At 38.2% G+C, this 26,646-nt stretch overlaps 1 protein-coding gene across 2 annotated transcripts in view; it reads right to left on the bottom strand.

Moving 5' to 3' along the window:
* The window catches only part of LOC102868158 (alpha-synuclein-like), a 225,763-nt gene extending 202,150 nt beyond the window's left edge, over positions 1-23,613 (bottom strand). Inside the window, exons 1-4 of one of the 2 annotated variants that reach the window (XM_006894484.1) lie at positions 23,574-23,613; positions 22,137-22,282; positions 15,908-15,949; positions 1,441-1,583 (exon numbers count right to left, since the gene is read on the bottom strand). In XM_006894484.1, the coding sequence (XP_006894546.1) occupies positions 1,441-1,583; positions 15,908-15,949; positions 22,137-22,257 (306 nt within the window). In that variant the 5' untranslated portion in view covers positions 22,258-22,282; positions 23,574-23,613. Of the gene's footprint in view, positions 1-1,440; positions 1,584-15,907; positions 15,950-22,136; positions 22,283-23,573 lie in introns of those variants that run through there. The other variant, XM_006894485.1, reaches the window with a different exon arrangement.
* Positions 23,614-26,646: the final 3,033 nt, after the last annotated feature.

Below are 26,646 nucleotides of genomic sequence, written 5' to 3'. Positions count from 1 at the left end.
ATGAATGGATAGAGAAGCTGTGGTATATTCACACAATGGAATACTATGCTGCATTGAAAAACAAGAAACTCATGCAATAATATTCAAAATGTGTGACCACAGAGGACATTATACTGAGTGAAGTATCTCAGTCACAAAAGGACAAATACTGCACAGTGCCACTGTTATAAAACAGGACTGACCTTGGGGTTGGGGAGAGACTGAGAAAGATGGGTTCAATAATGTATACTGCACTGAAATAGATGAGGGAGAAAACTGTTTAAAAGGGATATGCGATTAGGTTTTTTGTCATGAGAGGAGTCTAGAGTGAAGGCTACATGGTGGAGTGGACCTGGGGGATGGTTTGTAAAACAATGAAAGGCATTTTCTTTTACTTTACCAAGAAGGTAGTGTACTAGGGGGGAGGGTTGGGAGGGGAGAAAAGTACAAGAATGAATGAATGGAAATCCAAAGCCTCCGTAAATTTTTACTGAAATTAATAACAAATTTAAATGAAAAAAAAATTTTTTTAAAAGTCACCAAGCAACAAATGCTGGCAAGGCTGTGGAGAAACTGGAACCCTGATTCACTGCTGGTGGAAGAGTAAAATGGTGCAACCACTGTGGAAAGCAGTATGGCGCTTTCTCAAAAAGTTGCAAATAGAGATACTATTTGACCCAGCAATTCCATTACTGGGAATATACCCCAAAGAGACCATAACTGTCACCCAAACAGATATATGCACACCCATGTTTATCGCAGCTTTGTTCACAATAGCAAAGAGTTGGAAACAACCTAAGTGCCTATCAACAATGAATGGATTGAGAAGCTATGGTATATTCACACAATGGAATACAATGCTGCATTGAAAAACAAGAAACTCATGCAATAGTATTCAAAATGTCCTGGAGGACATTATGCTAAGTGAAGTATCTCAGTCACAAAAAGACAAATACTGCATGGTACCACTGTTGTAAAACAGAACTGACATTAGGGTTGGGGGAACAGTGAGAAAGATGGGATAAACAATGTATACTGCATCAAAACAGATGAGGGATAAAGCTGTTTAAAAGGAATATGTGATTCACTATTTTTGTCATGACAGGAGTCCAGGGCGAAGGCTGCATGATGGCGTGAACCTGGCGGGAGGGATTGTGGAACAGTGAAAGAATTTTTCTTTTGCTTTTTAAGGAGGGGAGTGTACTGGGTGGGGAGAAGGGTGGGCGGAGAGAAAAGTGCAACAATGAATGCATGGAAATCCAAAGTCTGTAAATTTTCACTGAAATTAATGATAATTTTTTTAAAAGGAACATATAAGGAAGGATATTACTTTTTACGATTTCAGCCAGACCTGAGTTCAGAAAAAAACACCTTTTTCTTGCTTAGTGACTCATGGGGAAATGTACCTGACGTTATAGTCTTAAAAATAATAAATACAATATTTGATATAAGCAAACATACCTTTCCCATCTGATCCTTTTTGCCAAAGCCAGTGGCAGCTGCGATATTCCCTGCTCCTTCCACCGTTTTCTGTGCAACTGCTGTCACACCTGTCACCACTGCCTCACCAACATTTGTCACCTGCTCTTTGGTCTTCTCTGCCACTGAGGTAAATCAAGAGCAACAACACATATTAATGAATGGTAAAAAGATAACTCAAAAGAATTTCCTTTCCACTAGAGTCAGCTTTTAAAAACTTACTGTTTATACACATCATAGACAAGGAAAAGTCAGGAGAAAGAAAGCCTACACGCTTCTAAACAAAAATGTGGTTCAGCCAAATAATGAATCTTTGTCACGCATGATACCTTAGAGTAAACATTCAGATATTAAAAGGAGTTGGAGATTAGAAATTCCATTTTCATGAACTTAGAGCCATAAGAGATTTAGAGGGAGTTTATAGTTTATTAGACAAATTTAAAGAGCAATGCTTACATTCCAGGTACAGTTAATTACATAAGACCCACTTTTTAAAAATGTATTTCAGTTTTAATATTGATTCTTTGGGCTCTTACATCACGATTTTTGTCAACTTCTCTTAAGAACACTACACATATTACTTATTTATTCATGATACTGGTTCAGAAATAAACAATAGTATGTGGGAAGAATTTTGATATTTTTATAAAACTTCAAGTAGCTGGAGCAGTTTATTTTTTTTTTTTTTATTTCAATGGGGACAAAAAAGTGAGGCTCTTTTGTATAGTATAAAGTTTTGTGTAGTATAAAGTATAAAAAAGAAGAGACTTGCAGAACACAGTAATAATTTGTTTTCTTAAACAAAAATGACATGATTTAGTAAGTTTAAAATATAATTTAAAAATGTAGAGGCCCCATCAACAAACGAATGGCTAGAGAAGCTGTGGTATATTCGCACAATGGAATACTATGCTGCATTAAAAAACAAGGAACTCATGCAATATTATTCAAAATGGTTGACTCTGGAGAACATTATGCTGAGTGAAATATCCCAGTCACAATAGGACAAATATTACATGATGCCACTGTTGTAGAATGGGACTGTCCTTGGGGTTGGGGAGAGACTGAGTAAGATGGGTTCAATAATGTATACTGCACTGAAACAGAGGAGGGAGAAAACTGTTTAAAAGAGATATATAACTAGGTATTTCTGTCATCACAGGAGACTAGAGTGAGGGCTACATGGTGGAGGGGACCTGGGGGGAGGGTTTGTAAAACAATGAAAGAATCTTTTCTTTTACTTTTCCATAATTTTTGGACTCATGTACTTATAACTTTTTAGTCAAATTTGTGTCTTCTAGGTTGCAACACCCCCATGATACATCTTCAAGGATATGAACATGTACGGCCAAGCACAATCAATAAGAGTGCATCTAAATTCCAAAATCAATCTCCATAATAGTCTATGTGTTTCCTACTGCCAAAGGGGCCCTTTAGAGTAGTGAGAGAAGATCTTCACCCTGAAACCCACAGCGTCCCTTTTCAGCAGGAAGTAGCTAAGAGAATACGCCATCCCCTTTTTCTTATGACTCAGGGTGAAGTCTCTCTCAGGGAGGAGTGATAGGGAATGGCAAAGGACACACTGACAACGAAGATTAATAAGAACTGGCTTTGACAAGCACTGTGGCATTTGGACAAGAACAAACTGGGAGGAGGGTAGAGAGAATGGTGCAACAATGAATGAATGGAAACCCAAAATCTCTGTAAATGTTTATGAAAATTAATAAAATATAATCATAGAAAAAAAATTTAGAGGCAATGCTGCAGATAGTGTAGGACTTGATTTATAAGCATCAAATTTTAACTGACATCAAAAACTATCCAACATATCCTTAAAACTATATCTGAAATAGTTATTGAATTAATCTTCTGTTTTGTTCTCATAAATTTGCTATGTAAAGGAATCTATGAGAAAGTGGCTTTCTGTCAATTAAAGAAGTAAGGTAAGAACTGACCATAGCTGACCCTATGATGCGTTCCCAAGGCTGTATGTTGTCTGAAAGGAGACTGCTTATCTTTTTCCCCCTGGAGCCACGAGTGGATTCAAACTGTCTGTGGGTTAGGAGTAAAACCCCCTCTGAAACACAGATGATAGACTGACATACCTCTGGTACTCTCTGCTCTCAGCTAAGATCCATCTAACACTGGCTCTAATATCCTTAGAGCATTGGCCTCTTATAAACCCAGCCTGCATATCCGGTAGTTCTCTGTTGATGTGCTGTTCTAGTTGGTTTTGGATCATTTTCAACAGGGTCTTACTTGCATGTGATATTAATAAAATTTACACACTCTGTCAGGTCACCTTTTTTTGGAATGGGAATAAATATGGATCTCTTTCAGTCAGTTGGCCAGGTGATGGTCCTCCAGGCTTCTTGGCACAACTGATAAGCTTCTGCAGGGGACCCTTTGTTTGTTAAAATATATCAACTGGTATGCCATCAACTACTGGGGCCTTGGTTTTTGCTGTAAATCCTTTCTAGAGACAGAAAAGTGTCTGAAGAGGCACTTGAATTGTTTATGACCTGGTCACTACATTTTTATTGTTTGGGTTCACTCTAGTAATTGGATTAGGGCTCAAAGAGACTGCAGGTCTCAAACTGGAGAATATTTATCTACATACAACTTTGATATGATTACTTTCTTCAGTCCGATTTTCAAAATTCCTATTAGTTTTCTCATGTTTAGAACCCTAATACTTTTAAAGTTTCATGATGTATTAAAATTTATATTTGTGTATAAGGTTTTTCAGCTTTTATCTTTCAAAATAAACTAGTAACAGCATGATAAAGCAAAGTTGGTGCAATAAATACACTTTAAAGTATTTCTATAGTACTGATTTACATAGCACATAATCCCCTGTTTTTATAAATCTACTTTTTCCTATATTCCCCTAGCAGATCCTTTAAACCATTTCTAGGTATATAGATATTCTAAACAAAAAGGAAATGAAACAGTAGCAATGGAGATATATATACTCAAGTTACTATACAATTTTACAAATGATACTTATATCGAAGGAAAAGGATCTTGTAACCAGATTTTAAAAAAAGGATATTTCTCCCTCACCCAATTGATACTACAGTATTTTGAACTCATTTATGTTTTCCTCAAATGTGCCAGCCTTTCCCATCTTGGTGCTCACAGCTCTATCTGGCCAGAAGCCATCATCCCTCCCCCGTGTACTCAGACAATGCTAGTCCTTTGTTAAAACTCAGTCCAAATGTCATATTCTATGGTAAAAAATATCTTTCCCAACAAGTGCCTTTACCCTTCCTCTTGTAACAAAATAAAATTTAGAAATATCTCTACCTTTGTACTGATTCACTTTTCTAGTGGCCTAGTCCACAGTGTGTGAGTGTGTGTGTTATGTGTATGTATATGTACACGGCTAGCATAAAGAATACACTTCTCTGGTGGTTCAGATATGATTAGTATTCATATACTAGGCCTCTGCTAGTATGGTGGTATCTTTCTAGTGGTTCAAATCCACTAATGGCTCAGTAAGAGAAAGACGGATCAACTCCTTTGTGATTTACAGTTTTGGGAATACACAGTAGAGGCTCACGTATGTGTTAGGTCTGACTCAACAGCAATGAGACTGAACTTATCACTAGTTCCACAACCATTCACTTATTGGTATATGCCTATTTACCTATAAAATTCTATTTGGAATTCTTGTTGTTTTTGTTTTTTTTAAATCAAGAATCCAGTTTTATTTATCTTTATACTACTTCTACACAAAATAATCAATAAATAATATCAAATAAACTAAAATAAATGTTTGTATGTCCATAATTTATATACTCCCTTCAATAATTAAATTATAATAGACTGCACATATTCCAAAATTAGGAAGTACAGCATAAATTTTTAGAATAAACAAGATAACTCAAACATTGACATTCAATGTAGTTATACTTAAAGAAAATGTATCTTGTGGAGCAGCTTCTGCTTTTTCTCTAACTTTCCACCTTTCCAAGCATGATGATCTTTTTCTAAGGGAAGATTCATTCATTCATTCATTCATTCATTCATTCATTCATTCATTCATTCATTTCTTCCAAAGCATAATGGTGGAACAAGGCAAACATTTCCATTACAAATGGGAGAAATTGGAGAGAAAATAAGAATAGCAAGTTCCACACAAGTAAAATATCCAACAGAACAATTTACATTAGCTGTTGAATTGGAGAAATCTGCGTTCAAGTCTCTCTCTAGGACGCTTGGAACAATTACATCACTTTAGAGACTAAGGTGTGGCTGATCCAAACCATAGTCTTTTCAATTATTTCTTGTGCATCTGAAAGTTGGACAATAGGTAAGGATGAAAGAAGGAGAATTTATGTCTTTAAATTGTGGTGTTGAATATTCCACAGACTGTTGAAAGAACAAACAAATAGGTCTTGGAGCAAGTGCTCCTTAAAGGAGGAAGGATGTTGAAATTTCATCTCACAAACCTGGACATGTTGCTCGGTGGAGTCAGTCCTTGGAAAAAGATATCATGCTTGGAAAGGTGGAGGGTCAGTCAAAGAGAGAAAGACCACAACATGATGGATTGACACAGTGACGATAACAATAGGCTAGAGTATATCAGAGATTATGAGGGTGGCACTGAATAGGGCAAGGTTCAAATCTATAGGGCTGTTACGAGTTGTAGCTGACTCCACTGCACCTAATAACGAAACCACTGTGACAATGACTCTTCCTTCAAACTCCTGACTGGAGGCCACTCAGGCTTCAGTCCCGCCTTCTAGGCACACTAGGATAACAGCTTCACTCCTTTGGTTTTAGGCAGTTCCATTCTCCTAATCCAACTAAGTGCTAACCACATCATCTTGGCTCTGGAAGAACTCATTCTTCTACACCTTGAGCACGGCACCTTAACTCTATTACCATGCCAATTTAGAATTCCAGAATCAATTTGGTGAAGAGAAAATAAGACTCTTTAAAACTTAGGGGACTGTATCCTCACCTTTTGAGATCAAGTAACCTATGACTCTACCATTGAGACTCCAAGGGTCCTGACTATACCTTTTGAAACTAAGGAAGTTCTATTTTTTTTTTTTTTTGCTCCTTCTCTGTTCAGCTTCTGTTTTCTGGTTCCTTGGCTTCTTAGCACCTTGGACCTCTTGGGCTCACACAGCTTCTACCATGCTTGATCATGCATTACAAAACCATTTCACTCTTGTGTTGCATATCCAGAGACACATAGCCAATGAGCCTCAACTCAAAGGCATTCATCTATCTAACTTTGTGAGCTGGGAATTGTAGCTCTATTTACAATGCTTATAAAGACCCTACTCTACCAGGAAGCCACCCTTCAAAAGCACCAGCTTTTGTATTCCATGAGGTGGCCCCCACACCAACTTCTATTGGTCTCATGGTTTTGCTGCAGTCATTCCTCTTCAGCCACTTCTCATCCTCTGCACCATCACAGCTCTCCTCACTTCTTTCTGATTCTTCACCAGAATTACTTTTGGTGTTCATAATTTCACAAAAAAAATTTTAAAGCAATTGGGCTTTTGCTTTTAGGTATCTCAAAACCTGCTCATTATTCAATTAAAAATCTGTATCTACAGTTGAGCTATTTGTTAGAGCAGATGCTAACCCTTAGTACCAAATTCTCTATTTATTTAACTGAAATACCACGGATGGATGGCTTTAACAAATAGAAATTTATTTTCTCACAGTTTGGGAAATTAGAAGCCAAAATTTAAGCAGCCAGCTCTAAGAATTTCTATTAAAAAATAATTCTATCTCTGCTGGCTCTCAGAGAAGACTATGTCTCCTCTCCACATCTGGAGGCTGAGCATTCTTCTATTTCCGTGTGTCTTATCATTATGTTCCTGGGTCTAAGAAGCTTTTTGTGTAGGGATCATGTATCTAAATGAGGAGTTCCACTCTAGCTCTTCCTTGGTAATAGGAAATTCTTTCTTCTCTTACTCCTTGTAAGACAAAATGTGGTGTAGATCACACCCTCAAAAAGAGTATGTTTGCAGTGGATCAAAGCTACGACCTGAGCAAGAATAATACACCTCACTCTAGTTCTCTTACAAGTGACTGGCAGATCACATCAGAGAGGATCATTATATCATCATTACATCATGATTACATTATTACATAACTTCCAAGCCATGCATGCCGTGGGCAAGGTAACACATATTTTTTGGAGGATAGAATTAAATCAGTGTTATTAGGTCTTAATTCAAGTTTTTTTTCAATTTTACCTAAAGATTATCAAATTGAGAAATATAAATACATATACTGATATGTGTTATCAAGTTGACTGCAACTCATAGAAACTTTATGAACAAAAAATCCAAACCTGGTCCCCTAACCTATGATACCCTTACAATCTCTGATATACTTGAGCCCATTGTTACAGTCACCACATCAGTCCATTTTGTTGTGAAATACTTACATATTTCACATACGGAATGGGTGTGTTGGAGACGGTGTGATTGGCACAGGACAGAGCAGAGTTTAGGGCTGTTGTACATAGGGTCACTATGAGTTGCAAGTGACTCGGTGGCACATAACAACAACAACATCCCATATAGGGAGCTCTGGTGGTCTTATTTATGGATGTGTGTGTATTTATTTTCTGCTCTTGGATACTTGGATACCATAAGTAGAAAACTCTAGACCTAAACATGTTAAGTCTATTTTCTGCAAATAACTAATGATATGAATCTTGGGAGAATTTTTCTAACCCCATCACAGTAATTATGAACCCATACGTAGTATTATGTACTATGTATTTCTCTCTTCCATCCCTTAATAATAACAAAAATAAATTTTTAAAAATTTAGCATCAAGCCAACCAAGGGGATCTTCAGCTCATGCTAACAATTACGTGCCCAGGTTAAAAGTTTAAGTATACCAGAGGCTTCTTGAAAGAAAGTCTTGGTTATCTACTATCAGATATCAAAAACTCAATGGATCTCAGTTCTACTCAAATATATGTCCAACTGTTTATTGGTTTTTTTTTTCTTTTTTGTACTCATAGTAAACATTTTAGACCATGTGCAACAAGCAAGCAATGCTTTTTCTCTGTAACCATTGAGATCATGATATCAAACTTATTTATCGTCAAAATATCCTCCAGAATCTGGAGGTTTATATGTAATCTATTCAACAGATCAAATACTTTCTTCCGATTTTGGAGGGCAGTGGTAGACATGGCAGTTGACTTGTCTCATGTACTTCTCATGGCAAGATCACGTATAACAACATTTTTAATAGCTTCCTACTTCTATGATAGTTGAATGCTACAGTGACAATAAATAATTATCCACATGAGAATCATGGCTTTGCTGGTTAGCAGCATTTTCCATAATGTCTCTGGAACATTTGTTTTATTCAACCCTACTAACTTGAGAAAGAATCCAATAGTCAAACAATTTTGGGAAACTCTGAGTTACACAATGTTATTAATTATAGAGCATCTTAGATTCTTTAATATGCTGGTGTTTAGAATGACTTTCTTAAAGGAAAACACACAATGGTCTAACATATAACACAGTCCACAAAGAAAACTTTCAACAGAGTATTTTAGTGAGTAGTGACTAAGGTCTTAAAAATTCCTGAGTGACTATCAAATGTAGATTGTTAATCTCTCCTTGTCTGGGGAGAGTAGTGAGAGAAGATCTTCACCCTGAAACCCACAGCGTCCCTTTTCAGCAGGAAGTAGCTAAGAGAATACGCCATCCCCTTTTCCTTATGACTCAGGGTGAAGTCTCTGTCAGGGAGGAGTGATAGGGAATGGCAAAGGACACACTGACAAAGGAGATTAATCAGAACTGGCTTTGACAAGCACTGTGGCATTTGGACAAGACAAACTGGGGAGAAGGGTAGAGAGAATGGTGCAGCAAGGAAGGAATGAAAACCCAAAATCCCTGTAAATGTTCATTAAAACTAATAAAATTTAATAATAAAAAAAAGGAAAAAAAAGAATATAATCAAAGACACATATAAATAATTAGTTCAAGGAATCCATGGACCACACAAGTCCCATATTAAAAAATTCTGTAAACATAGGGGAGCTCTGGTGGCCCAGTGGCAAGGAGCTGCAACTACAATCCCAGAGGCACACGGTTCGAATCCACCAGATGCTCTGCCGGGAAAAGGAGGGACAATCTCCTCCTGTACCAGTCAGATCTGATTTGACGGTACACACACACAAAAATTTAAAAAAAAAAAAAATTCTGTAAACAGAAGAAGATGGTGCCAAGGTCACTGTCAACTGCTCTGAAAGAACCAAAATAGAGGGTCCTGGATAGAGTGAGAGAAATATATGGAAGAAAAGTCAAACTCATAAAAACAATTCAAGCTCGCTGGAATTATTTACAGAGATTTGTAGAATCTCTCTAAACTACAGTCACCCTTCACCCTTAGAAGTAAACTTAACCCCTGTAGCTCAACTCTGTGATTCCTTAGATCAATTAACCATAGAGATCAAAAGGGCAATGGTTGTCCAAGGATAAAGCACAGAAGCCAAAAAGAAATAAAAGAAAGAAAATGGAAATTATAATCACAAGAAGGAAAAAGGGGTAAGTAGTAATCAGTGTCACACACCAAAATGTGTATAAATGTTGGATGGAAAAATCTACTGACTCAGTAAATGTTAGGCAGCTCTGGTGGACCAGGGGGTAAGGAGTTGCACTGTCAACCAAAAACCAAGCAGATCTAATCTACCCCACTGCTCCTAGCAAGGGTAATCTCTCTTCTAAGTTCATTTATAGCCTCTGAAAAACCTTCAATCAAATTATAATATTTTAAAAAAGATTTGTTAAAAGAGGTTACACAATAATTACAGAAAACAGGTTGGGAAATGTGTTTCAAGCTTTTAGCACTTAGGAGAATTTCTGAAAACTTCTACTTTAAAAAAAATATTTTCTGTATTTCATGAGAACTTCTCCCAAAATTAGAAAAACATTTATCCTAAAAATAAAGTATATCTGAGAAGGCAATAATAGCAATATATAAAAATAAAATGAAGAGATAGCGTGCAGTTTCTGAATACTGGAAGACTATAGAAATATAAGCCACAGGGTAATTTCTTCAAAAAATACTGCAAAATGATGACTTATTACACAAAATTCAGTCTCTTTACACACACACACCTTTCTGTGTACTCTCTCCCTCTCTTACTGTTTGTTCCTCTTCTTTCTCTCTCACTCTTTCCATCCCATTCTGTCTCCCTCTCTCTTTCTCTCTCACACCCACACTTATCCCCAAACTCAAAATTATATTGTAGTGAACAATCCGTGGAAGTCTCCCAAGAAACACCAGAGACAGAAAATGTAAGCGGTACTTATGTATATCACAGATAATGAAACAGTTAAATGTTGTTTTTGAGCAGAATTGGTTCCAAAAAGGTTTTTTCTCCCAATTTTGGAGCCTCTTTTTTATCATAATAATGCTTTAAAAGTCCTATAAAATCTTTTCCTTCATTAACTAAAAAAGTGTTGTTGAAGACAATCACTAGAGCAGAACTAAGTGCTATTACATAGCAATAATAGTTGTATCATCCAACCAATTCTTACTCCTAGCTATTCTATAGCCAACAGGGTAAAATACTGCATAATTCAGTGCTATCCTCAAAACCTTTCCTTTGGAGCTCATTCTTGCAGCCTTCTGTCAATCCATCTCCTAGAAAGTTCTCTTCTTTGACATTAAGAAACTCAATTAGAGCATGTTTGTTGTTGTTATGTGTTGTCGACTCACTTGCGACTCATAGCAACCCTATGGACAACAACCCTAAACCCTACTCTATCTTAGAACATGTTTATTAATTATTTCTTTTATTTCTATCATCTTCCTCTTGCCACTTAAAATTCACTATTGTTTTCATACTACTTGCTAGTACATTATTACAAGTTTTCATATGTTGTTTTTATGGAGAATTGGTGGCCTGGAAATAAGGAGTTGTGATGTCAACCCCTTCTTAGGTTGTTGTGATTGTTGTTAGGTGCCATCAAGCTGAGTATGACTCATAGTGACCCTATGAACAAAAGATACGAATCCTGTTCTGTCTTGTACCACCCTGACACACAAGAGCCCATCACAGCAGTCGTTATGTCAATCTACCTACTTAAGGGGGTTTTTGACTCCCTTCCCAGTATCATGTCCTTCTCCAAGGAACTACACCTCCTAGCAACATGCCCAAAGTATGTGAGGTGAAGGCTCACCATATTTGCGTCTAAAGAGCACTCCACCCTCTCCAAGACATGTCTGTTTCTTCTCTTGATCGTCCATGGGATGTTCAATGTTTCCTCCAACACCACAGCTCAAAGACATAATTCTTTTTTATGTCATTCTTAATCATTGTCCAGCTCTAAGATACACAGCAAGTAAGAAAGACCATGGCCTGAATTAGACACCTCTTAGTCCTCAAAGTGACATCATTACTCTTCAATAATTTGGACAGATTGCTAACTGCAGACTTTTCCAGTGCAATTCATCTCCTTATTACCTGACTGCTGGAACCATGGGTGTTAATTGTGGATCCAAGCAAGATGAAGCTGTTTCAATCTCTGCATCCATCATGATGCTGCCTGTCAGTCAAGTGATAAGAATTTTTGTCTTCTTGACATTGAGTTGTAATCCATACTAAAGGTTGCATTCCTTGATCTTCTTAAACAAGTGTTTCAAGTCCTCCTCACTTTCAGCAAGAAAATTTATGTCATCTGCATAAAGCAGGTTATTAATGTTGTTGTTGTTGTGGTTAATTGCCTTGACTTCAGCACAACTAATAGAGATCCTATGAACAAAAGGCCTGAAGTCCCTCTACAACTATTGACATTTATCAAAGTTCATAAAGTTTCCAGAAGCATGTAGTTTAGGAAGTGGATGCCACCCCTGCTTCCAAACCTGTCATAGCATGTTACTGTTCTTATGTGCCATTGAGTCACCTGCAACGTACTGCAACTCTGAACTGCAGCTCTTAACCCTTCCCTGTCCTGAGCCAGTCTCACTGATTCTGACACACCAAAACCCATTGCCCCAGTTACTGTATTAGTCCATCTCAGCCAGGGTCTCAGACCGATCTCTCCTGGCCATGTGCCCAAAGTAAGTGAGGTGGAGCTTCAAAATCCTAACCTCCAAGGAGAGACTTGGCTTCACCCTCTCCAAGAAAGGCCAATTTGTTTCCTTGACAGTTCATGGTATCTTCAAAACTCTTCTCCAGCACCACAACTTGAAGGCATCTATTCTTCTTCTGTCATCCTTAGTCATTGTCCGATTCTCTGAAGCATAACAAGTAATTGAGAAGACCATGGCCTGGATTAGGCACACCCTTGTATCTAGATTGACATCATTGCTCTGCAGCACTCTGGAGAGGTCCATGACAGCAGATTTTCACAATGCAATTCATCTTTTGATTTCCTGACTGTTGATGTCAAGAGTGTGGATTGTGGATCTGAGCAAGCTGCAATTAATTGCTAACAACCTCAATCTCTTCTCCACCTATTATGATGCTGCCAATTAACCCAGTGGTGAGATTCTTTGTTTTCTTGATGTTCCACATAGAAGACTACAGTCCTTAACCTTTTGCAGCAAGTGCTTCAGGTCTTGTTTAGTTTTGGAAAGCAAGGTTGTGTCATCTGTATAGAAGGCTGTTAATGAGCCTTCTTCCAGTCTTGATGCCACACTCCTTCTCATAAAGCCCTGATTCCTGAATGATCTGTTCTGCATATGGATTGAAAAGGTATGGGGACAGAATGCATCCCTAACATAATCTTTTCCTGATTTTGAACCATGCAGTGTTTCCTTGCTCTGTTCTGAGGACTGTTTCTTGGTCCAAGTAAAGGTTTCATATAAGCACAAGAAAGTGTTCTAAGATTCCCATTTTTCTCAAGGTTAGCCACAATTTATTGTGATCCACACAGTCAAGTGCCTTTATATAGACAATGAAACACAGACAGACATTCTTCTGGTATTCTCTACTTTCTGCCAAGATCCATCTGACACTGGCAAATATTTCCCTAGTGTCATAACCTCTTCTTAACCCAGCTTGTATTTCTGGTAATTCTCTGTCCAAGTCTTTTCTGGATAATCTTCAGCAGGATTTTGCTAGTGTGTTCTATTTGTGAAATGCCACACTCCTCTTCTTGGAGTTCAGCTTCTCGGATAATTTTTTCAGCATACAGATTGAACAGGTATGGAGAGAAAATACACCTTGATGCACTCCCTTCTCAATTTTAAACTATGCAGTGTTCCCTTGCTCCGTTCGCACAACACCCTCCTGGTCTAGGTATAGGTTCCTCATGAGCACAATTAAGTGCCCTGAGATTCCCATTCTTCTCAATATCAACCACAAGTTGCTATGATCCACTCAGTCAAATGCCTTTCCACAGTCAATAAAGCACAAATAGACATTTTTCTGGTGTTCCCTACTCTCAGTCAGAATCCATCAGACACCAGCAATGATATCCCTGGTGCCATGGCCTCTTCTAAAGCCTGCTTGAAATTCTGGCAGTTCCCTATTTATGCACTGTTCTCTCCATTTTTTAATAATTTTCAGTTGTATTTTGCTTGTATGTGATATTAATAATATAATTTGATAGCTTTCACATTCACTTGGAATACCTTTCTTGGGAACTGGAACAAATATGGACCTCTTCCATCCCACTGACCAGACAGTTGTCCTCCAAACTTCCTGGCATAGATTGGTGAATACATCCAAGGCTGCATCCATTAATTGATATGTCAATTGATATCCCATCGTTTCCCGGGGCCTTATTTTTTTCAATGCTTCATTACCATTGGCTGCTGTTCACATGGTGGTGGTTGTTGTTGTTATGTGCCATCGAGTTGCCTGTGACTCATAGCGACCCTATCTAAAAGAGCCCAAATGCCGTGTACTTCCTGAAATTTTTCAGTGTCCATCAATTCCTTCTCATACAGTGATTCTGTGTATTGCCTCCATCTTCTTTTGATGCTTTCTGGGTCATTCAATATATTGCCCATAGCATCTTTCAATATTGCAAATCAAGGTTTAAATTTATTTTTCCGTTCTTTCAGCTTGAGAAATGCAGAGCAAGGTCTTCTCCTTTTATTCTCCAATTTCAGCACTCTGCACATCCCATTATAATACTTTGTCCTCCCAAGCTGCCCTTTGAAATCTTCTGTTCAGTTTTTCCACTTCGACATGTTTCCTTTTTCTTTTAGCTTCTCGATGCTCCAGCGCAAAGGATAGGTTTGAGGCATTGAAGACCAGAAGACCAGATGAATTGTGAGATGATTATCAAGGATATCTTCCTTGAAGGAAGCAAAAGTTCGAGTCAGACCTCTAAGATACACAGTTCAAATACACCAGATACTCTGCAGAAGAAAGATGGGCAACCTTGTCCCGTACAATGTACAGCCTCTGAAAACTCACTGGAGGGCCAGCTATCAGTCAGCTCTGACTTGACAGCACATAACAACAAGAATGTTGGCTTTATGTTTAGGTGCCACCAAGTCAAAATCAACTCAAGGTGGATTCCATGTACAACAGAATGAAACACTGTGCAATCCTACAGCATTCTTTCAGTCCTGCTTGTCTTTGAAATAATTTTTGCAGTCACTATATCAATAAATCTCTCATTGGCCTACTGAAATTCTTTATGAAATTAAGCCAGATAAAGCTAAATGTACTAAATAATTTACTAATAGTCTCAAGAGGTTTTCTTGAAATGTTTTCTGAGTCATTTAAAAAAAAGGCATGATTGGGGTTCAAAAGATTTTATACTCTACTGCACGTTAGGAGTGGAACAGTTACTCTTTCCAGTGGTTGGAATCCACCAGTGGATCCTGGGGAGAAAGATGAGCAATCTCTTCCCATATGACTTACAGCTTTGGAATTCCAATAATGGGCCAGCTTTGAGTCAGTTCCAATTTGACAGCAGTGAGTGAGTGTGAGTATGATTGATAATTTTATTTTTATCTTCTGGAAAATGTGTTTTATATCCTGCAATTTCTCAAAACACTTACGATAAAAAGTCTTTAAAATGTTATAACTTAAACATAGCTAGTCAGTTCAAAGCCATTATACTGTGAAACCAAATATACTGTGTATTACATAGGTAAGGAGCTCTGGTGGCCTAGTGGTAAGGAGCTGTGCTGCCAAACCAAAGGCACAACGTTCTAATCCTCAGCTGCTCCATAGAATGATGGGTAATCTCTGCCCATGAGATGTACTACCTCCGAAAACCTATTGCAGGATCAGCTACAAGTCAGATCTGACTTGATGACATATAACAACATTATATATGTATAATATTTTTCACCTATTAAAAATCTTGATAAATAATTAATGTTAAACAAATTGGCAAGCCATAAAAACACTTTTTCTACAGGCATAGTAATTGTTTACATTTATATTTCTGAGTAACCATCACTGAGACATACTATTTACTAAATATTATTAAATATCACCCCTGGATATCAGCCCCAGGGAACTTACCTGTTGTCACCCCATGGACCACTCCTTCCTTGGTTTTGGACCCTACAAGAAGGGAGAAATTTGAATCAAAAATATGTCTCAAATTGGACTTACAATGATGAGTAACTGGTTTTAAGAACAGCTAACTTAAAAACTGCAATACTTCAAAGTCCCTATATGATGATATCCCAACAAAAGGAAGAGAGCAAAGTTAAGAGGAGGTTCTCTTCAATTAATATTCAACATATCATGATAGCTTAGAATCCCCTGATTCTCACTTTATATATCAATTTTCAAAAGGAAGGGGTGCAATAACACTGAGACTAGGTGGAAAGGATTTACAAAGCTGACCATAAAGGATTTACTGAAGCACAGAGAAAGAATAGTTTACCCACTAAATACAAATGGAAGAGAGGGAAGGAAAGCAGTGTTAACATTTGTTAACATAAAATTTTATGTCCGATACTTTATATCTACCTCTTTTAATCTTGATAACATAAACTTAATACATATGAATTATGCATATTTTATTTATGAAGGAAATCGGAAAGGAATATTAGATAATTTGCCTAAGGATGCACAAGAAACAGTAAGCTACTAAGCATTTTCAGACTAATGTCTTTCCCAGCTTAAACCCATATTCTTTCCCCTAAATTAGGCATACTTAGAAAGAAGGTAGTATTTCATCCTACCCCCCAATGTTTCGAGGCTGGCTTTAAGAAGAGCCACCTTAATTACTACTAAACTTTCATATAATAATTTAATGTATATAACTAAGTCTGTTAATGATTTAATATAATTCAGAGCAGTATTTTTATTATTATTATTTTCAACCTTCTAGAGAAAATAACAATATTGTATTAGCAATTCGTTTTATAACTATTCAGTGACTAAAATAATAAATATATCCAGACAAAACATATAAATGGGATATTAATTAGTACAAAATAGGTATGAAAGTGTTATCATCCTTGCCTCTAAAAAGTATACTGCTTATACTCCCTTCCAAGATGATGTGTTTGTTCTTTTGGCTGTCCATGCAGTACTGAATATTCCTCACCAACTCAAAGGGCACCTAACAACAACAACTTCACTAACACCAAAAAAATCAAGGGCATCACTTTTTCAATTTTCCTTATTTACTGTCCAAAGTAAAATACCCTGGCCTTCATCGCCAAGTTCTTTAGCACTTTGAAGACATCTTTAACAGCAGATTTCCCCAAAGTAACAACTCCTCTGAATTCTTGATGCTGTGGATGTTGATTGTGGAGGCAAGAAAAAGGAAATTTTGGGCAACTTCAATCTTTTCTTCACTGATCATGTTGTTGCCTATTGGGAAGATTTTTGTCTTCTTGATGTTTAGGTGTAATTAATTTTGAACGGTGTAGTCTCTTTTGAAGCTTCTTCAGTGAAAGCTCCAAGTCTGATTCATTTTTTGCAAGTAGGCTGTGTCATCTTCATAATGCAGGTCGTTTGATGAGTCTTACTCCAGTACTGATGCCACGTTCTTTTTCATATAGCCCAGCTTCTCAAATTATTTGTTCAACATACTGACTGGATACATATAGAGAAAGGAAACAATCCTTATGCACACATTTCCCAATTTTAAAGAAAAACAGACAAGAAGAGGATATTTCAAAGGGTAGGTCAATAAAACAAAGTAAAGTACCATAATAAGGAGCTGCAGTTAGAAAGGCAAAAGGAAACGAACAAACAAGCTTGGCATTTTTACAACTTCAAGTGTTGAGGGGGAAAGACAGGCCTCGAGTTATAGTGCTGGAAGAGTCTATGGGCCAGGTACAGAATGAGGCAGGAAGCATCAAAAGAAGATGGGGGGAGGGGAAGCAAGTAATTTTACTAAAAAGAATTAGTCAACACTGAAACATTTTAGGAAGAATATGGAAAATAACAATGGTAATGAATGAAGACATTCAAGATGCAAGAGAATTAAGAAAATCAGAGACATATAGAAACAAGCTTCAATCTCTATGACCACACAACCAGAAGAACCATTGTTTAGTGCTCTGAATGGCATCACAATAGAAGATCCTGAACAGTTGTTGTTAGGTTTTGTTGAATCAACTATGACTAATAGTGATCTTACAAAGAATCGATCTGAACTTTTCCTATCATCTGCCATTCTCATTATCTCTGACATACTTGCTCTATTATTTTCCAAATATTTTTTATTGATTTTCATATAATAATACCTTTACAGTATGTTCTATTGGGTCTTATACAATCTTTCATTTACATTGTGTTTCATACAATCATTCATATACATTCTATACTACATTATTTTTTATGCTAGTTTATTTACAAAATTCTAATACATTTTTTTTTCATACCAGATCCCTCCCAATGCCCTCACTCTTGTCCCCATCATGGGGTTATTCTTGAGCTCTTGATGCAGTCACTGTATAAGTCCGCCTCATTGAGGCTCTTCCTATTTTTCCACCTTTCCAACCATGATGTCCCTTTGCAACATGGGAGAAAAACATGGACTAAAACCAAAGCAATAAAAAAGCCCATGCTTACATGCTTATAGGTCATGTGGAGATTGGTGGAATCCCTGAGGTTAGGGCCCTTAGCCAACCTTCAAAAGTGGACCTGAACTCATCCTTGTGTCTCAGTTACCAACCAAAATGGGGGGTGGGGGGTAGGTTTATCAAGTGAGCAGTAGAAGTGAGCATGAAGACCTTAGCATAATCAAACCCCTGAGATCCAAGGGTCAACATGTGCCCAAAGGAAAAGTTTAAAGAGATAGGAGAGAGGGAGGTAAGGAAACAGGAAACACTACAGGGATGTGGGATGAATGATCTTACATGGCAAAGACTGCAATCATTGTCTGGAAACAAAATGTGTATGATTTGCTGAATGGAAAATGGATTTGTTCTATAAACCTTCACCCAAATCACTATAAAAAATAAACATATATAAATATATAATAGATAGATAGATAGATAAAACATTTGTGTAGAAACCTAACACAAAGGGAGAAGAAATCCAAAAAATAACACTGTTGTTGACTGCCTTCAAGTTGAGCACGACTCCTAGTGACCCTACAATTGAAGCCCCTCTACAACTATCAACATTTATCAAAGTTCATAGAGTTTCCGGAGGCAAGTTGTTTAGGAAGTGGATGCCTGTCCTGCTTCTAAACCTGTCATAGAATGTTATTGGTTGAGTCATCTGTAATGCATAGTGACCCTATACACAGCAGCTCTGGACCCTTCCCTGTCCTGAGACAGTCTTGCTAATTCCCGTATACCAATCCCTATTACCCCAATTACTGCATTAATTCTTCTCATCTGGGGTCTTCTTCTCCTGTGCTGTCTGTCCACCCTTCTGAACATGATGTCCTTCTCCAAGGACTGATCTCTCCTGGCCACATGCCCAAAGTAAGTGAGGCAGAGCTTCAAAATCCTAGCCTCCAAGGAGAGACTTGGTTTCAACCTCTCCCAAACCAATTAGTTTACTTGGCAGTCCATGGTATGTTCAAGACTCTTTACAGCACATTATGAAAGTCCTTTGATAGTAGAAAGATACTTCCCAAAGTGTTATGATATTATAATGGAATAAGATTTTTTCTTATGAGGTTTATAAAATAGTTTGCCAAACTTCTTCATTGAAAAGTGAAATTAGACCATTTTCTTCAGTCACTTCAAATCTTTCAAATTTGTTGTTGATAATAGTTCTTGAATTTGGCAAAGGAATTATTTTATTAGAAAGATTTTTTGATAATACAAATTATGGCTGATAAGCAGCTCTGGTGGGCATGTCTGTAGGGAATTCACTGTTCACCCAAAGGTCATGGCGCTCTGTTGGTTTGAATCCACCAATAAATCTCAGGGAGAAAGAAGAGCAGTCTCCCATGCAATTCAAGAGCTGGGAAACCCAATGCAGACTCTGCAGTGCGAGTTTTTATCAAAGTATGCTCTGTGACTGAAGTATTTGGCTTTATTATCATTCCTCACAAAGACTTTGCAAGGCAATTATATTTAGTTTTTATTACCCAAGTGAAAGGATGTTAAGAGATATTCAGTAGCTTCCCAATATCCCATAAGTAATAAATGACAAATCAGGACTAGAACTGTAGTTTGTTCTATATCAAGCCCATGCTCTTTCCACTAGGCCAGAAGTAAGATATCAAATCTAATATCCTCTGATTTTGCTTAAAAAAACACCCAGAAATGTTTATTAATATACAAAGTGATGTTAGTCATTTTCTATGGCTGTTTTTAATCTATACTAACAGAACTGAGTAATTGAGGCCAAAAAATTTGCTAATACCTGCACCATACTGACATTTACTTTCATTCTTGTGTATGAGTTTAACTTTTAACTAGATTCAACTAATCAATTAATGCTATATCTGGTTAATAAATTTTTGAAAGAACTAATAATAAAATAATTTTAAATGTACATAAATTTCAATTTATATAGTCAGTTGAGAAAAATAGAACTAATCTCTGAAAAATAAAATCATCTTATTTGCTTACATGTACAAATGGTGACAAAAACAGATAAAATTCTTACAGATAATAAAACCTGCATACAGTAATAAAAACTAATACCTGATAGTTTCTACACTAATTACAAACTAATGAAATGAATGTGAGCAACCTTAAAAAAACAAAACAACATACTTTAAAGTTACAGTTACTAAATTATAAATGAACTGGGGTCAAAGAACAAAGGATCATTCACATAACTTTGAAAAATTAAGTCAGATACAAAGATGCAATAAGATAAACACATCACTGATTCAGTATTATACCTTCCACCTAAAGAGATATAATCCACACAACACACACACACACACGCACACACACACACACACACACAACTTGTACATAACTCATCAAATTGATTTCCTCTTTTTTTTAATTTTTTTTTCATTTCCTCTTGTAACATTCTTTATCTTAATGACTTCTTGAAAATGTATTTTAAAGTAGAAGAAGAAAATATAATTGTAAATTCATGGTAAGGTCATATCCACATGAGAAAAGTTTATGAATAATGAGAAAAAAATAACCTTATGTAAATTTTCATGAAAAGCATTCATAAAAGTCATTCCAAGCATAACTCCTCTCCAAAGTGTAGCTTTCATTTGCCCTATAGACTGTGTGTATAAAAGTGGTATCATCTGTGCTCGCTTCGGCAGCACATATACTAAAATTGGAACGATACAGAGAAGATCAGCAAGAAGTATTCCAAGAAAAAAAAAAAGGTGGTACCATCTATACTGTACAATATATTAAATCTCCACCTTACTGCTTTAATCCAGTTTACTGCCACTATAGCTATCTCCAGGGAATGTAGAATGGTTAAAACAGAAAAGGAGGAAGAGAAGAAAAAGAATGAGTGGTAGGTGCTTGTATCTGGGTGTGTATCTATTCCTGTAATTCCTCAGCTCTTTCCCAAAAGAATCTGAAGTGGTTTCTAAAATAACACCTGATTTAACACAGATGCAGATAAAAATAAATAAGATAAAGATCCATATGTATACTCCAAGGTGAAAATTTAAGAATAGAAGCAACAATCTCCTTATTGTTTAGTAGGTGTCATTGGATAAACTGGGTACAAGTTTCAGAGACATCAATAGGTATCCTTAACCACTTTTCAGTGTACCAAGGGATCACACAAAAGTATTAACACCCACCAAATGTTAATCTGTCTTTACCACTTTAGCAGCTCTGTAGATGGTGGACTTTTTGTTTATTGTCTTTAACATATATAACTCAGTGCCGTATCTCAATCTGATCTTAAAATTAGAATATTAACATTCATAAAAAAATAGGATGAGCAATGAAATTAAAGACATAATTTTGAGTTTTAAGAATGTTTTTTATCTGTTTTTTTTTTAACAAAACCAACTAGATTTTAAAAAGTTACTTCTGAAGTAACTTAAACCCGAGAGCTGCCTTTATTCAGAACTGAAGCAACTACAACAGGTTTGTTTTGTCCCCACTCTTTTTGGAAAGAAATAAAAAAAAAAAAAAGGAAATCGTTAATTATTGCAAACTTGAGTAACAGAAACAAAATAAATTATCTTTATTCTGAATTATTAGCTAAAATATAGATGCATTCCCCTACCCACACACACCTGTGACTCAGGCCATCCATTTTGTGAGTTATGATGCAAAGATGACTCAAGCAAGCAAGGAATATCAACATTCAGAAAGTATCCATCATGCTGCCCACCAAGCATGAATAATTATCACAAGGGCAGCTGGGGTGTACCTACCTACATACAGAACACCCTCTTTGGTCTTTCCTGCTGCTTCTGCCACACCCTGTTTGGTCTTTTCAGCAGCAGCCACAACTCCTTCCTTGGCCTTTGAAAGTCCTTTCATGAATACATCCATGGCTAATGAATTCCTTTACACCACACTGCAGAACACAAAATGCACTTTGAATGAGAACTTTTTGATAACACAAACAAAACTAAAAATCCAAGGTAAAAACTCCCAGGAAATTGGTAGAACTCTTAAAAGCATGTGACTCTTTTAAATGTATCCTCATCCCAACCTCTGAACAAAATGATCCTTTTTTAGCTTTTGCACTAAAAATTTAGCACATCCCCTACCCCCATCCATCTTGCCTAGTAAAAAGTCTAGCTGCCTAAACAGGGCTCAGGATGAATCATCAGGACTGTGTCTACTGCGTTTGGCAAGTGGAGTAGCATAAAAGGATGGCCCACTCTTTCAACTTCCCTAGGATCCAATTCGTGACACTTGAAGTTTGAAGCAGATTTGGAAGAAGAACCACAGTTAAAAGACTCGAGGCATGCTAAAAAGGGAGTGAGGACTCACACAGCTCAATCTTGGTGGAGAAGGAAGAGAAGTGAACTACTCACTCCCGGGTGTGGCCCTACCCCTGCTACAGCTTTAGCCTCAGGCAGGAGCTCTAATCTGCTGGACCAGGCACCATCCTCCGTTATCTACCCAGGGCCAGCTCCTTCCACTCCGCCAAGGTCTCCAGACAAGCGCCACCCAGGAGACCGATCTCTGCAGAGAACCAGCGGACAAGGCGCCCAGCGGAGACGTGCTGCACCTGCACCTGTTAACCCCTTAACACCTGTTGACTGGTTCTCCTGGCACTTGTTTAATTTTTTTTTTATTTTTTAAATAGTGGACGCTTACTTTACAGAGGAACCAAAAGGGGAGGAATTGGAGAACTGGGTAAGAATTGGATAGAAGTTCGAAGTTCATCTCATATTTCCCAAAGGAAAATCTAACAGAAGTAGCCAAACCTCTGAACCTTTGGATTGGGTAGGAGGGAAACAGAAGACTCAGGTGGAGAGTCAAGTCCACATTCTTTCCTCAAGCTCACCTCAGGCACCGGTATCCCCTGCCCAGACTCAACACCACTGGTCCTCACTGCAGCATCCCTCTCCTGCTTCCCAGGCATCCTTCTCTCCCACTAGCTTCCCAGAATCGCCAAATCTTCCCGCCCATTTAGCTCCACAGGTACTTACCTGCGCCCCTCTGCTCCTCCAGAACTCTGACTCCTCCCCCCTCCTTTGTAAGTGAAGTAAATATTATTTAGATGCAAACAGGGAGGTAAGGAGCGCACAGGAAGGGCGGAGGCGGCACCAAGAGAGGGAGGGTCCCCAGAGGAGGCTGCTGTCAGCACAACCCCGGGACGAGAGCCTGGGGACGTGGGAGGCGAACCCTCGAACCTGTCGTTGGATTGCCACTCCACGTCCCCCGCACAAGAGGAGCCAGGAGAAAGAGACAAGAGAGTGGGAAAGGAAAGGAGGGGAGGGTGCGAAGGCGGGGCTCTCTGTCCCCGTCCACGCTAAAGCCAGCACACACCTCACTCTCGGGAGTCGCGGATCTAGGTTGTTCGCCCCCTCTCTATGCCCCCTCGTCGTCGTAGTCTTCCTCCTCTTCCTCCCTCTCTGGCGCTCACCGCCCCCTCAGCTGATTTGTCAGCGCTTCTCCCCGCCCCACTCCCGGCGCTCGCTGCTTCCCCAGCCTCGTGCGCTCCGCTCCTTTTTCAGGTTCCGGGAGTCGAGGTGGGAGGGGGTGTCTTTCCAACTCCAACCTCCTGCCTGGTCCTGGAAGGCGAGAAATGAGGATGTTCCAGGCATCACCTCAAGTTCAGGGTCACGGGGCAGTCTTGTGGAGCCCAGCAGAGGTTCGTTTTGGGTTAATGCCTCTCCCTCTTTCCCCTGGCTCCTCTTTCCCTGTCTCCACCTTTAGCTCTGGTTCTTCATGAAGACCCCTCCCTACGCGGTGCCAACCTCCCGGAGCCAAAGACGGAGTCTATCTCTTGGGGATCTGATGCAGGAACAGATGGTTTAAGAGTGTGCTCAGATCCCTACCGCCAAAAGCACGTTTCTCTCCTCTGGTAAAGGGTCGCAAGAGACAGCATTAAAGGTTATTTGTGTTCAAATCAGATAACCGTTCCTTCCTAACCTCATGTGATCTTGAAAGGGTCCCACAGGAGGAGCATAGACTAGTGAAGAGATAAGGGCTGAGGAGACAGATCCACAAATCCTTTGCCCACCTATCACCATTTTCTTTTCCACCAATCAGGGGCTGCCAGACGCCAATTTCTTTCTTTTTTTTTTTTTCTTCCCCTCCTCAGCAGGAATGAATAATACCCAGACCTCGAAAACAAGCAGTCAGAGGTTGTTTGCTTTGTAAAAGCAATTTACTCCCCAGACCACCAAGTGTCTGGATGGAAGAAGCCATTCCAGTCTGGATTATCTTCATGGACCAGGATATCCAATTTTTCTGTTACTGCTGCTTCTACAGAGAAGACTCTTACCCTCAACTCCGCTTGAGATTCACGCTGTCCTCAGAGTTGGCAATGCCCTTTCTTCGTCCCCTCCGCACCTACAGGCAGACAGACATTAGACAGATTAGACATTAGACAGATGCAGGCATATGCACACACCAAAGAGCGCTTCAAAGCAGGTTTTGCACTGCTTAACACGTTTTCACCTCTCTAGTTGGTGAGGAAACAGCTGTTCTTGGTTCAAACCAGAATGGAGAACTAAACTCCTCCCTCTAGCCAAATGCCTGTGCTTTCCCCCCCCTAGATAAAGAGAGGATTATTTCAGCAATGGGGGAGGGGGTGTTTAGAATTTTTTATTTCTTTTTCTTTTTATTTATGCATAACTCCTCTTCAGTGTTTCTTGTCCTCATTTAAGGAGCTCTGGTACAAAAGTAGGGTGACAAACTGAAAGATCGACTGTTCAAATCCACCTGCTGCAAGAGAAAAGCAGTCTCTTACCATAAAGATGTTCTGCCTCTAAGACCAATGGAAGTGTGTTCCTATAGTTCAGAATGGGCTTGATGGTAATGCGATTTTTGTTTGCTTTCATTTGAGTTCTGAAATTTGAGTACTATACAATTTAAATCTGCAAAGCAACTGTTTAAAATCACAAAGAATAAAGGAGTTGGACACATAGGTACCTTCGGGTCATAAATACGTATTTATTTCTTAAACATCTCCTTGCACTGTCTTGCTTTGCTTTGCTTTGTTTTGTTTTGTTTTTAAAGCAGCCTGCCCGAAAGACTTTCAAGAAGTTCTAACTTATCTTTCCTTGGGATAAAGAGGAAAAAGAAAAAAAAAAATTGAACCTGGGAGCTGATTTTGGATCTTGGAAGTATACACAAGTTACTTTCTCCTGCTGTTCTCAGATGTTTCTGGAACTGAGATAAAAAGAACCTGTTAGTTTTCATTTCTTGTTATGGAAAATATTGAAATAGATGCAAAAGTAGAGACATTAAAGGGCTCTCACATAAATGTAACCCAACTTCTACAACTTTTAGTGCATGTTGTTGTTGTTAATTGCTGTCGAGTTGAGCACAGCTCATAGTTATCCTATGAATAGCTCTTCCACAACCATGGCCATTTATCAAAGTTCACAGAGTTTCCAGACGCATGCTGTTTAGGAAGTGAAGTGAATGCCACTCCTGCTATCTTATTTCATAAATGTGCCTACCCACTCTATCATTGACTCTTTTCATATTTAAGTCAACACTGATTATCTTTTAACTGTAAATAATTCCACATCTCCATAAAATAAAAGAATTCTTTTTCAAATAACCAGAAAAACATTTGCTTATAGCTTGCTGTTAGGTGCAATTGAATCCAGTACTCATAGTGACCCTTTGGACAACAGATCTGGACCCTGTCCTATTCTTGTTTCTAATAAACTTGAGCCCATTGCTGCAATCACTGGATCAATCCACATAGTTGAGGGTCTTCCTCTGCTTTGTCATCCCTCCAACTTCCCAAACATGAATGCCCCTCTCCAAGAAATAGCTTATACTAACAATATGTATCTCAATGTCAAGAAAACAAAGATTCTTAACACTGGACCAATAGGCAACATCATGATGGATGGAGAGGTGATTGAAACTGTAAACAGCTTCATCTTTCTTAGATCCAATTAACAATATGATTCAAATAGTCAGAAAGTAAAGAAACATATTACACTGGGAAAATCTGCAGTTAGGAACCTCTCCACAGTTTGAGGTCTTAAGGTGGACCTGATTCAGGCCATGTTGCTATGCATCTGAGAACTGGACAATGAGTAAGGGTGACAGAAAAAGAACTGATGGCTTTGAGCTGTAGTGTTAAAGAAGGGTGCTGAACATCCCATGGATGGCCAAGAGAACAAACATATTTCTTGGAAAGGGTGCAATCCGAGTGCTTTTTGGAGGCAACAACGATGCAGCTTAGCCTCATATATTTTGAGCATGTTGCTGTTGTTGTTGATTGCTGTCGAGTCG

The sequence above is a fragment of the Elephantulus edwardii genome, unplaced genomic scaffold (genome assembly GCF_000299155.1).
Source record: "Elephantulus edwardii isolate Elephantulus edwardi_28Jun2011 unplaced genomic scaffold, EleEdw1.0 scaffold00144, whole genome shotgun sequence".
Classification (NCBI taxonomy): Eukaryota; Metazoa; Chordata; class Mammalia; order Macroscelidea; family Macroscelididae; genus Elephantulus; species Elephantulus edwardii.
This window is presented reverse-complemented; position numbering and strand designations above follow the sequence as displayed.